This window comes from Saccopteryx leptura, chromosome 1 (genome assembly GCF_036850995.1).
Source record: "Saccopteryx leptura isolate mSacLep1 chromosome 1, mSacLep1_pri_phased_curated, whole genome shotgun sequence".
NCBI lineage: Eukaryota > Metazoa > Chordata > Mammalia > Chiroptera > Emballonuridae > Saccopteryx > Saccopteryx leptura.
Window position 1 is genome coordinate 75,012,174 of NC_089503.1, and position 14,375 is coordinate 75,026,548.

The 14,375-nt window shown below is 35.7% G+C and overlaps 1 protein-coding gene across 2 annotated transcripts in view; it reads right to left on the reverse strand.

Moving 5' to 3' along the window:
• The window catches only part of NOX4 (NADPH oxidase 4), a 191,628-nt gene that overhangs the window by 137,795 nt on the left and 39,458 nt on the right, over positions 1-14,375 (reverse strand). For both annotated transcript variants that reach the window (XM_066370534.1, XM_066370543.1), the window contains exons 5-7: positions 13,156-13,253; positions 9,990-10,017; positions 3,254-3,326 (exon numbers count right to left, since the gene is read on the reverse strand). In XM_066370534.1, the coding sequence (XP_066226631.1) occupies positions 3,254-3,326; positions 9,990-10,017; positions 13,156-13,253 (199 nt within the window). The remainder of the gene's footprint in view (positions 1-3,253; positions 3,327-9,989; positions 10,018-13,155; positions 13,254-14,375) is intronic.

Below are 14,375 nucleotides of genomic sequence, written 5' to 3' on the forward strand. Positions count from 1 at the left end.
CACAGTGAATTTTTCTTAATTGTTGAGTATTCAAATTTTAAGAATGTATTAGTTCCACATAATTGTAATAATTTTTTAAATAACGTTTACATTTCAATTTTTTATAATGTATATTGTGTTAGTTTTCCTATTTTTAGAAAATCAAATATTTCCTATGTTTCCTTGTCTATTATGAGAACTAATTAATATTCACTTAAAGTTTCTTCTAAATTTTTAATGGTGTAATTATTTTAGATAACTATGTAAATTATTTTGAATTTCATTCACTTATGCTTTATTTTCATCACAAGTTTGTGCGGGCACCTTTACTATTTAGTAGGTTCTAATATATAGTGAAGTCTTTTACTAGGCTTTCTTCCAACTCTATCATTGGTTCAGTGTCTTAATCATTTTTGCAAGTAAGCTCTATCTGCTTTCAGTTATGGAAGCTTAATCATTTTAAAGTTTAGTAAGCCACGTGCTCCATTTCACTCCTCTTTTGAAACATGTACTTGGATATTCCCTCAGATAAATTTAAGGAGAACTTTGCTAAATCCAATAAGCAAACAAACAATCTAACTTGAATTTTAATTGAAATTGCAACAAATTTATGAAATAACTGAAGAACTCCATTTTTGAATTATATCGTCTTTATTCAAATATCTTATTTTTTTCCGTGAATTTGTGTGTTTTTTTCCATATAGCTTTCACTTAATTTCTTAAGTTTATTTGCAGATATTTTATATTTTTGTTACAGTGATTAGTGGTATCTTTTTATTTTATTCTATTTTCAAACTGATAATAGCTATTATGGAAAAGAGGTGTTTTTTTAATATTTGTCATTTACCTATTTCAACACTTTTATTTGATGTAACACCACTTTTCTCCATAATTTTCTTGGTTTTTCTGCTAGACAATTATATCTACCTTACTGTAAAAGTAATGATAATTTGTTATTGTATTCTTTTTAATAATTCTAAATGTTTAATTTCTTACCATATATAAATAATAGCATACTATAATGAAATTTAAAATATCACTTTGGCTTTTTCATAATATTCTTAGGAAAACCGAACTATTGGTATATTGTTAGACTACATTCAATGCCAGAAATCAAATACTGAAGTCATATTGATTCACCTGATTTCTGTTTTATTCCCTTACTAATAAAGAGAAGAGGTAGAAAAAGTTTATCTCCATGATCCATTTAATAACTTCATAATTCTCACAATGAAGCTTGGAGAAAAGCAGAGTTAGTTTTATCTCTTTTAAACAAATAGAAAAACTAACAATTAAGACACAGTAACCAAATTACTTATGTGATGGCTCAGTTGAGAACAGAGCCGATCTTTATATCTGTTTTTACAATACTATCTCTCAATCAAGGATTCATTTTCTAGATATAGAACATTTATATATCTTCGATCTTGTAAATAAATGTCAACTGCCTTAATTTTTCTTCAAGAACTCTCAAAACTGAAAATGTAAGTTTTTTAATGATTTGTCGACCTAACTAAAATAAAGTTTCTCCCAAAAAATTGATACCTTGATGCACTAATGTTAGATACTTGCTTTTCTGTGATTTTTAATTCTTATGAAAAGTTATAAAAATTGGCTTAAAATTTGCCTTAATCATTCTCTATCTAGGTATTTTTCCACTGGACTTAATTATAAAAGTATGCAAAGACACAGTAACAGGGTTTTTCCCAATTGAAGTACTGAAAATATAGAATCAACCTAAAACATCCAACTATAAGGGGCTGCGAGAGTAATGCATGTCTACATGGTAATATGCTGTGCCATCAGTAAAGAGAAAAATGTTCATAACAATATTTAAGTAAAAATCAGATTTAAAATAGCACACATTATATGGTCCAATTTTGGTAAAATATACATATGAAGAGACAGAGATCAGAAGTGTGAAAAGAGAAGAGAAAGTGATTTTGGTTGAGGTAAGACATGAGGAATGACTGAGCAAAAGCAAGAAGAATGAAGTACAATATAAAAACATAACACCAGGAAGTTTATATTGTCCGTCTCTGAGTGGTAAGTTTATTTGTGAGATTTTGATGTGTGTGCTTGTGTGCCTAGATGTGTTCAGAAGTGCATAGATAGACTCATTTGATCATGGTGTGGGGTAATTATTTTCAAAATATGTGTGTATATGTTTCCATTATATTTCACATCTCAACAAACAGAATGACTACTTTTGAAGATTATATATTGTTTCTTCTTCTTGCTTTCTTAACTAAGAAATATGACCAGTAACAGAAGATACTGTAAAATATAGTGAAAAACAGATGTACCCACCAGAAAGAACATGTGAAAGTACTCAGGAAAATGTGTCCCTGCAATTGCTCAAAATCTCTTAACTAGAAGAATAATGAAATTAAAGATATTTCTGACTATTTTAGCAGATGTCCACTAACTATGTTTCTAAAGCTTTGTTTAAAATATTGTACTATATTAAGTTACAGAAAAACAAACTCATATAAAAAATGAATTATAACATACTTTTAAGTTATATATTTCTGTGCATACAAATTGAATTCAGTCTCATAGTGTCTCATAGAGATACATTATCCTCCAGAAAAATACCCCTGAAAAACTCAAAATTCCTCACATTAAAAAGTCTCCACATACAATTCCTTATCAATCTAGAATATTTGACTAATACAAAAAAAATTTTAGAAACATAAAATAATATATATATGTATCAATATATATATATTATCTGGATATATATATTATCCAGAAATGTCTCTACTTCATTCTTAGTTACCCAGAATAGTCTATTCATCAGAATGTGGTATTGGCTAAGCATTCTGGTTAATCAAGAGTTTTTCTATACATGAAAATGAAGATCCACCTGACCAGGCGTTGGTGCAGTGGATAGAGCATCGGACTGGGATGCAGAGAACGCAGGTTCAAGACTCCGAGGTCACCAGCTTGAGCACGGGCTCATCTGGTTTGAGCAAGGCTCACCAGCTTGAGCCCAAGGTCGCTGGCTTGAGCAAAGGGTCATTTAGTCTGCTATAGCCCCCCAGTCAAGGCACATATGAGAAAGCAATCAACAAACAACTAAGGTGCCACAACAAAGAATTGATGCTTATCTCTCCCTTCCTGTCTGTCCCTCTCACTCTCTCTGTCACAAAATAAATAAATAAATAAAATCATAATCTTTAAAAAAAAAAAAGAAAGAAAATGAAGATCCTCTGAAGAAAATCTAAATAATCTAACCAGTAAATACTGAAATCATGACTCTGACACTCACCGTATAGCATACGTAGAAGCTGTAATCATCAGAAATAGCACCAATACCATGCAGACTCCTGTCAGGCCAGGAACTATAAAAATGGACATAAGTACATTTTAACTTAAGTCATACTGAGGGAAAAAGTACAAAAAATTATTGCCTTAAAATCCAAAGTATTATGCTGCTCTGTGGGGAGCCCAATTGAAATCACATATCTCCTTGTATGTTCTCTCCCATAAAAGCTTTTTTTAAAATTTGCACAATTTCAAGGTCCTTAAGGCAAAGCAGTCTTTTCTACTTTTAACAGAAGAGTTCTTTTTATATTTTCAAATATTCCATTCAGAATGATGAATAAATACATGTTTCTAAAGGTACATACTATACCAATGTCAATAATTAATACATGTACAGGATTGACATTCAATACATTTACTGGTTTTGTTTCCCCACCACGTAACTAAACTCCTTTACTCTCTCCTTCCCCATTTTGAACAACTAGTAGCTCCTTCAGTTTTAATTTCAAATAATATATCTGGAGCTTTATTATCTAGAATAGTTTTTTAAATAAATAAAACTAAAAGCTTTCTAAAAACCACAAATTCAAGTGTAGAACAAAAAAAATAGTGGAGTTTCAGAAAAAAATTACAGTGCTGATGTTTTCAAAACACTTGCAGATATATTTCTTCAGTATAGAAAACATGCTGAAATCATGCTGATAGGACATTTATTTTTTTTAATGTGCAAAAATGTTAGTTTTTTAAATATTGACATGATAGATTGCTTCAAATCTAGAGTTAGCTAATATAGCATGTCTAAAATGAATAGCTCATGTACTATATCAAAAGGAGCTAAAATTAGGCCCTGGCTGGCAGGTTCCATGGTACAGCATCTGCCTGGTATGTGGAAGTTCTGAGTTCGATTCTCGACCAGGGCACATAGGAAAAGCGCCCATTTGCTTCTCCACCCTTCCCCCTCTACTTTTTCTCTGTCTCTCTCTTCCCCTCCCATAGCCGAGGAGGCTCCATTGGAGCAAAGTTGGCCCTAGCACTGAGGATGGCTCCATGGCCTCCGCCTCAGGCGTTAGAATGGTTCCATTGCAACTGAGCAACCTCCCAGATGGGCAGAGCACTGCCCACTGGTGGGCAAGCTGGGTGGATCCCGGTTGGGTGCATGCGGGAGTCTGTCTCTCTGCCTTCCTGCTTCTCACTTCAGGGGAAAAAAAAAAAGAGCTTAAATCAAAAGTTTCATTTCTTACTATCTTTTTACTGCCAAATAAAATATCCTACCAGTTACCTTTGTTTACTCTTAAAATCATACAAGCAACAGTAACTCCTAACTGTCCTAGCTTAAATCCTCTAAGAAAAGCTAATGAAATAATTCTATCTCCAAAAGTAAAGACATCCCCCTATTTCTCTTCTTGCCAAAGAACCACCTATGAAAGAGAAGGGCCATCCTGAACTGTAAGCCACTAGCAGAAGCAGACAAGCTGGGTACAATATAAGAATGATACAGGTATACATTATTAGGGTTCTGGGGAGTTTAGAATCAGTGAAAAAAAATGGAAATCTCAGAGCAGTAGAAACAAGTTTTTATGTGTAAAGGAACACATGAGAAATAAGGGAGTTACTCTTTGTTTATTCATTTTATAGAGGAGGGGGGAGATAGAGAGAGAGAGAGATAGAGACAGAGAGAGAGAGAGAGAGAGAGAGAGAAGGGGGAGGAACAGGAAGCATCAACTCCCATATGTGCCTTGACCAGGCAAGCCAGGGATTTGAACCGGCAACCTCAGTGTTTCCAGGTTGACGCTTTATCCACTGCACCACTATAGGTCAGGCAGGGAGTTACTCTTTGGATACGTAATCCTCACTCTTCACAATCCATAGATTTGGAAGCCTAACAATATTTGCTTTCCCCTGATGTGTCTAATCCAAACCATCTCATCTCTCTACTTCTGTCTTAGGGTACTTCCTTTCCCATTATCTTTACCACTGCCCAGGTGAGGTCTTACTTCTCAAAAGGTAGAAGAGCAAGATAACTATACCAGTTCACACTAAAAGATTAATAGTTCTTAAAAAGAACAGCATGCCTACTAAGTGACTCAGTCTTTCAACTCCCTATTTACCCAAAAGAAACAAACATATATCCACAAAAAGACATATTCAAAAATGTTCATAGCCACTTTATTTTAAAAGTCCTATAAACAACAAAAATCTCCATCAGCTGGAAAAGTAATCAGTGTTAAAAAAAAAAAAAAACAAAAAAAAAAAAAAAACCTACAAACTATTGGTATACATGCAATCACATAGATGAATCACAAAACTATTAGGCTGAGTGAAATAAAGCCAAAACCCATAAAAGAAAACTCAAAGAGTATAAGCTCTATGAATCCCTTTATGTAACATTCTAGAAAATTCAAACCACTCTTTAGTGGTAGAAAGCAGATTAGTTGCTAGGAGGAGCAGAGGGTAGGGTGCATTATAATGAAGTACAAAAGACTGTTTAGAATGATAGATATATTCGTCATCTTGATTTTGGTCATGTTTTCAAATGTTTAAACATATGTCAAAACCAATAAAAGGTAGCATAAATTATGTTTGCATAATTTAATGTTCTTCATCATAACTCAATAAATTTGAAGAAAAAAAGAGGAGGTCTCTCTAGCTTCAAGTAGTTTTTTTTTTAATCCTTATTTGACCAAATGAATAAATAAATGATAAAATCCCAGACGGCTCCAAATGTGAAATTGTGGTTGAAGTCCTTTCCAATAATTTTATTGTCGTTTCATTAATCTCTGTTGTGTCTACATACAAGGTTTCCTATGTATGCCAAGATTAGTTATAAAGTGTTTGCAAATCACTTCATCAAGAGGACACCTGAAAAAACTGAGTATGTTTGGAATAGAGGCATAAGTCCCAAAGTACATCATTTTAGCATTAATTCTTGAGATATTAATTTCTATTACTCAAAGATGCCATAACCATTTCTTGAGAAGGCACCAGACATATTAATGTATTAAAGTCTCTGAGAAGAAACCAGTTTAAAATAAAATGGATATTTCCTCAAACATTTAATTAAAGAACTCCTTTTAGAGCAGAGCACAAAAAATATATTTGAAAGACTGAGAGGGAGTAAAATAGTTGACTCAAGTCATTTGAAGATGAAGTAGAAACCCCAGACAACTTGACCAATGATATGTTTATTCTGTCATTAGGATCCTGTACTGTCTCTTAGGTCAAACCACAATTTCACTGCATATCATTTGTAAACTAAGGATAATTAATTCAGTGCTTTCTAATTTTCTTTCAGATTTATGCAATTATCGTTTTTATGTGAAGAATTTATTTTTTCTTTTCTATCTCCTAGAAGTATAAAAAGACCAGAGTTAATTATTTATAAAGTAATAGCCTTCGGGTAAGTAAAGATGAAAAATTGCTTACTTATAATTAGCAATAATATATATATATATATTACAATTAAATTGGTCCAAAAGAAGAGGTGGGGTGATATTTTAAGAAGTTATGATTTTTTTTTTTGTCACTGGAATTAGAAAAATAGAGTCTGGCCAACAAATTGGATATTGTAGGGAAGGTCTACACATTAAGAAGTAGAGTTAAACAAGTGGCTTTTTTATCTATTTAGTAATTATTTCCTGGGCATCTATAGTATACTGTTAAGTGCCAGAGGGAAAATAAATCCTGCTCTACAAGAGATCCCTTCCTAGTCTGGGAGACAGGACAGCCGGGTAACTGTAACACAGGGCATTATGTTAACAGAGAGCTAAGCAGTAAGTGTTTCTGAGGTTCATCAAAGGTACCCTAACTTAGCCTGAAAAGCTAGCATTGATAAATCACAGTATATTAGCCTCTATTCCTACACTTATTCTAACAGTCAGGAAGCACATTCTGGAAATTACTGGACTAGGCTAACCTCTCTGGGCAAAATGAAGTACACCATGCACTCTTTGAGTCTTTCGAGTTATGAAGCAAAACTTATACTTGTTTCCTTAGAAAAAACATTCTTGAATGTTTACTCTTATTGCTTATCGACGTGTATTAAATTCATTAATTAGTAGCCTTTAAAATGAATGATTTTACTTTACTGCTGTTTCTAGATAAGACTGAGAGATCGTTTTCAACCATACCCCAACATGGTCAGAAATATACCATCTTGTATTCATTATCCTGTTTTTGCCAAAACAACTGGAAACAATTGAATTTATTTTTTAGGATTTTTCTAATAGAAATTGGATATTGTGCATTTTATTCTCATCATACAAGGCACTACCAAATTTGGCGATATGCAGTATTTTTAAATGAAGGTTTGAATATTCCAATCTTTTAAACTTATTTTAATTCCTAAATTCTTAATTTAAATGTTTTTAACATTTCGTATTTAGTGATTCTGACTACCATATTTTGTCACTTGCACTGCCACAAGCTTTATTTTCTATAAGACAATCTTAATTTCTCAGATCTTGCTTACATTGAAAACAATTTAAAGACACATGGAGAGAAAACGTAACTAAACAAACTAAAATCCAAGACACATCTCAACTGAAGAATATATTCTTTATCATTAGAACTGAAAGCATGCATGCATTCCTTCCTCAGAAACTTAATTTTTCCTAGGTGCTATGCCTGACAACATTTAATAATAGCTATATAACAGTTTTAGTCAGAGTTGTATTAGTAAAACAAAGCTAGATTAAGTCCATTTGTAAATAAACAACGTCACTCATTCCATTACTTTCCTTAGACACTACCTTGTTATTTCACTTGTTACTACTCAGGGGGGTCTATCTAGACTCATATTTAGGGGTCTTCCCCTGCATTCCACGCTGAAGACCTAGGAAGTGGATATCACCTACTTTCATGAAATGATGTAAACTGGGCCACCACAATGATGCTCACATGCCAATTTGGGGTGATGCAAGTGGTTTGTACTGCCAGAAACTCCACAAAAATATTTGCCTGAGGCCTTGCATGCCCTAGGGGCAGCCCTGCCACACCCTAAGAGAGCTAATATCCAAGTGGAAAAGACAGTAGGTATAAGGAAATAAATTATTTGATGACATAGTACTATGTATCCTTGGGAATCCAGACCAAGAAAAGGCCTGCTCTGCCTAATGGAATTAGGGAGGAATTTGTGCAAGTCAGCTGAGACTTAAGGTTGAGCAGGAGTTGACCCGGTGATAAAGAGACAGTAATATAAGAGAGTAGGCAAAATGTAGGTGGCAGTGAGCACGTATTCTCAAAGTGTGGTGAGCTGTATGGTAAGGGTAAAACAGAAGCTCCCAAGGTGGATGGGAAGATTGATAAAGCACACTGCCAGGGCCCAGCCGGGAGACTCTGGGGTGGGGCCGGGATTCTGTCTCTACTTAGTCCATCATCACCCATGGGAATCTCTGGGAAGGAACAAAGGGTGATGTGGTTTCATGCTTAGATGGAGAGATCACCTGTTTATATAGAAGTATTAATTATACTAAGTTTCTTAACCTAACATATTTGTCATAGAAGATATGTACTTATATCTTTGTAAACTAAACTTTTTAAAACATTTCAAATCTGTGCTGTAGAAAATAACATCAAAACAAATTTCTTATATATTTTTCTTAAATTAATTCACATGAACCAAAAAAAAAAAAATAGTGATTCATACGTAAGGCTTTATTTTTCTGCTTTTTCTCCCTTCTATTTCTTATCCAATTCTTATAGCTTAAATAAAACAGTGTTTTCAATGAGCAAAGTTGTAAACAAAACTAAATTAGGTTCCTAAAGAGAAAACTGTGAAATACTTTGCAAGTAGCAAATATCGTAAGACAGAGACAAAATATATTTTATAAATCTAAACATAGAGTTGTGACATGGATGGGTAAAACACCTGATGTTTTGTTACTTTTCATTATAAAATTGGGTAAAAACAACAACAATGCATTTGACAGGACCATGCCTCAGTCCCATATGCAATTCTGATCTTTGGCAGGGTGCTTGCAGCCAAGCCTTTACGACAGACCATCTCAACTACCCACTCATCTAAATCTCTGAAATACAGGTATGCGCCAAAAAATCCTCCAAAATACAATTTTCTCCTTTCATCAGTATAAATGTAAGGCTGAAAAAAGAAGAATTTTGGTCCAAATTATCCTAACGTCAGGGCAAAATTTTGGGATAGTCAAATGTGCTTTGAAGAACAAGTTAAGAGTCTAGAGTGGAGATTTCATGCATAAATAATTCTTGCGAATGAAAAGTAAATTACAAATGAAAAAGGGGACACATTTCAAGAAAAATAACTGATTTTAATGACTGTTTCTCATCTTTTTTTATAGGTTTCAAGATTACAAAATATCCTACTGAATTCTAAGAACTACACTGATGCTCAGAGTGCTTGGTGTTCCTCTCCAGGACCGCCAGGGCCGGGACCTATTCCCCAGGCATTGTCTCTGCCAGCACTTGCCACAGCAGTGCGCCCAGAGCAGGGCAGGGCCTCAGAGAGCCTGTGGCGTCCTATTGCTCTCATTGGGAGAACACATGAAAGACAAATGCACTTACTTACTTTTACTCCTCATTTGAACCCAACTGTTTGCCTTGTCCTGCTGTTTTCATTGCAACTTTACGCTTGAATTCCTAATATTCGTTCAGATATGCAAGTGCCCATGTTACATTTTAACATACATCTAATTGCTATACAGTTTGATGATGCTTATTCTCAAAGGTTTTCCTGAATCTTAAGAAAAAAAAAGTGAATAACAACTTACCACTTGTAAAGAGAAGTTTTCTAGGATCCTGAAAAAAAAGGGAGAAAAAAATACTTGACTGAAAGATAAAACATTGTTCCTATAAAATTCTACAGGGAATATGGCTGGGTGTAAGTTCCATGTATTAGGCAGTTAAAATAGTAATCTTCCAATTGAACTGATGCCTGTTTCTCCTCTTTTATATAGGTTTTAAGGTTTTTGTAATGGTTTCATCATGCTAAAAAAAAGAGTATAACAAGTACAGACCTGGCTCTGAGAAGTCTATCCATCTGACAGGAAGAGCCCCGAATAAGGAGTCACAGGATGTCAGCTTTCATGTTAATGGCTAATTAAAACCTAGTGGCAGTGGCCTGGAGCCCACCTTTTGACCAAATTGAAACTTAGTATTTTGGTCTCTAATGTGGAAACATTAATTCTATAATTACCAAACTGCACCTACAATGTGTCAGGACAGTGGGAACTAAAAGTGATCAGGAGGGGTTGTACGCTGTAAATTCAGTGCGATACTAATTAAGAACTTATGTTTCAAATATTATAAAAAAGCGTGATGACAAATAAGAAGGAGTGGTTACTTCTGTTATTCATCAGTATAAAACATTAATATTGCTAGTGTTTTATTTACACTATATCTCCCATGAGGTAATGGACCTTAGTCAACTGCTTTTCTATCTTCTGGGAAACTTAGATTAATCTCCAGCAAATTTGTGAATTTATTTTTCATCCTAATGGTGCTTAATAGGGCTCAATTTTTGAATTTCTTTCCTATGCCTTCATTCAGTCTGGGATCAAGCCAGGCATATACAAAGTAGGAAGTCATTCAAGGGAACTTGCAGTTCCAGGGGACTTGAATAAGGACCACTTGCTTAAGAATAGCTCCTTATCTGGGTTAGGTCAAATGACTTCTATACCTGGCTAAAGGGTAATGTAGAATAATATAATATATATACAATTACTAAAAACAGAAAACAATCTGAACAAAGTAGAATAAATAGCTATGGAAACTCAAAAGATGGAACAATTAATATTGCCAGGGAATAAAAATGTAATGTGAGAGTAAAAGACAATTTCACAGATGGAAGGATGAGGCAGATTCAGCTAGGTTGTCAAGAATACCACCACAAGTAGGAGGACAGGTCACTGAAGATCTGGAGGAGGCAAAGTGAAAGCACAAAGCAAGAACAATAACGGGAATGGCATAAACCCATCTTTTTCAAAGACAATTCTCAGAAGAATATATCTGTTTATGCATGCAATGTGTGTGTGTGTTTTCATCTTTATATCATTGTCAGTACCTAAAAAGGGCTCAAAAATATTTATTAAAAGAAAAAAGAGAGGGAGAAAAAAAAGGGAGAAAGAAAGGAATGACAGAACTACAGAAAGGGGAAATATAAATTAAAACAATTAGTTACCTTTTTCTTTCATCATATTGGCAAAAAAAAATTTTTTTTAATGAGGTGTAGAAATAAGCATGGTAGAAGTGTGTTAATCGGTGAAGGCTTTTTGAAAGGAAATTTGACAATGTCCATCAAAACTAAAAATGAGCAGGCCCTGGTTGGTTGGCTCCATGGCAGAGTGTAGGCCCAGCATGGGTGTCTCGGGCTCAATTCCCAGTCAGGGCACAGAGGAGAAGCACCCATCTGCTTCTCCACCCTCTCCCTCTCGCTTCTCTCTCTCTCTTCTCCTCCCCTCCTGCAGCCAAGGCTCGATTAGAGTGAGTTGGCCTCAGGTACTGAGGATGACTCAATGGCCTCTGCCTCAGGTGCTAAAATGGCCTCTGCCTCAGGTGCTAAAATGGCTCTGGTTACAATGGAGCAAGGGTCCCAGATGGGCAGAGCATTGACCCCTAGTGGCATGCCAGGTGGATCCTGGTCAGGCACTTGCGGGAGTCTGTCTCTTTGCCTCCCCGCTTCTCACTTCAGAAAAAAAAAAAGACATGAATTATAAAACAAAAGAGAGAACCAAAGAAGGAAAAGTTAAAAAAGGAAATTGCAGAGGAGGAAAGAGGAATGGGTAGAAGCAGTAGTAAGAGGAAAGCGTTCCCTCTGGTCCAAAAGTGGTACGTGAGAAGAGCCTCCGTTGGAGTACTAAGACGCTGGATTATTCAATGGTTCTTAATGCTGGGTGCACACTACGATCACCTGGTGAGCTCTTTAAAAATAATACTTCCTGACCCCAAACCAAATCAATTAAATCATACTGATGTTTTAAAAAGCACTAGTAGAAGTCAAAGGATTTACCAAAGGTTAATTGCTACCTGAGTTTTGTGACCTGTTTCTGTGTTTGCAGGTACTTTACTGCTCTGTTTCGGAAGAGAGGGCAAACACATGAGCAGTATTAATCTAGATAAGTCTGGTGATATGTGGAGGAGAAAATGGAGTGGGAGGAGATGGGGAGTAATCGTATTAAGTCACCACCAGACTTCGAGGAACAGGGCAAGGTTCGGATCAAATGGAAAGCTGAGCAGTTGGGTTTTAATGCAGTCTTGGCATGAAGCACGGGCAGCCTGAGGACAGGATGGCAGCCTGAGCAAGGGGCCTAACCAGGTTAGTGCAGGTGCTGTGCAGCAGGCTCCGGCCTGGCATCCAACACGCACAATCTCATTTCATGGGCAGCTTCACGTGGAGAAAAGCACCCCTACACCAGACATTGTCTGCTACAGACTTCAGCTCAAGGTCATTTATTTTGAGGATTAAAAAACAAAACAAAATGAATGAACCATTAAAACTCAATAATATTTTAAGTCAAATAAACTGATTATCCAGGATCCTCAAATTATTGACCTGCTTTTCTGCCCTGTTTCTCCCAAGCACAGTATTAGAGTTATTAAAGGATTTTTACCCTGGAACAGCACTATTGACAGTCTCCACTGCATGACAAGAATTAGACAAAAGCTGTTGAGAGGCAGAAGGCAAGCCTGAGTGGCAATCATCTGAACACTGAAGAACATAGAAAGTAGACACGCTCTGAACTCCCATTTTCAGTAGGGGAGACTGTGAAACAGTAATTACCTATATTTCCAATTGAAAAGGAATAAAACTCAACCTGACAAATGCATTTAAGATCACTCAAAGGGAGCAGCAAGGTACAATTTTTTTTTGTGAAAATCACAGCCCCTCATTAGTCATTTCACAACTAGGGAAAGAAAAATGAGACAGAGACTACTCACCTCATCTCGGTATCTTGCTGCATTCAGTTCAACAAAATCCTCACTGTAGTTCACCGAGAAATTGAGGGCATTCACCAGATGAGCAGCCACATGCACACCTACAGAATAGCACCAGGTGCAAGTCAGGGGGGTTTCAGATATGTTATAGGAAGGAGTCAGTTCCTCTAAGTCAATACAGGATCAAACTTTGACAACTACATAAGCAATAAAATATTAACCTTAAAAGGGGAGATTTAAAGAAACAAACAATCTTGATTATGGAAGGTTTCAGTATTAAAAATCATGTAAAGAAACTAAATTTTCAAGGTCCTGGCCGGTTGGCTCAGTGGTAGAGCATCCACCTAGCATATAGAAGCCCTGGGTTCGATTCCTGGCTGGGGCATACAGTAGAAGCGCCCATCTACTTCTCCACCCTTCCCCTCTTATTCCTCTCTATCTCTCTATTCCCCTCCTGCAGCCAAGGCTCCATTGGAGCAAAGTTGGCCCAGGTGCCGAGGATAGCTCCATGGCCTCCACCTCAGGTGCTAGAATGGCTCCAGTTGCAACAGAGCAAGGCCCCAGATGGGCAGAGCATCGCCCTCTAGTGAGCTTGTCATATGAATCCCTGTCAGGCGCATGCAAGAGTGTCACTCTGCCTCCCAGCTTCTCACTTCAGAAAAATACAAAAAAAAAAAAAAAAAGAAATTGAATTTTCAAAGGCTAGAATAAAACAGTCATACTAGGTCACAGTTAGAAAGTAAAAATACATGTGCATATGCACACACACTTACACAAATAAGTAATATGATAATACGGGAATTTATTTATTTTTTTAAGTAGCTCCTGGATATTCCAGATGTTCCACACCTTTCACCTGTCCCATAACTCAAAATCTGTTATGTCTTGTATACTTCACTGCCACTCAACCTAAAATATAGATTCATTAAACAGCTTTTAACCAGTGAAAAATTTTCACCGATATACAAATTCAAAGTATAATGTCCTAAACCCAATAGCAAAAGTGTTGATAATCACTTCATAGAACAAAATCTCAGGAAAAGAATACCATTTAATAATCAATCTACAATGGCACAATAAACAGAGTGCTCCACTACTGGCTCTGAGCTTATACAAAAGATAAAAGTATAAGAAAATTACTGAAGAGTTAAAGATAAATTCATTTTAGCATGCCAGGGAAAAAGAAGATTAACTTGAGGAGGTTGGACAGGGGAGGAGCTAAT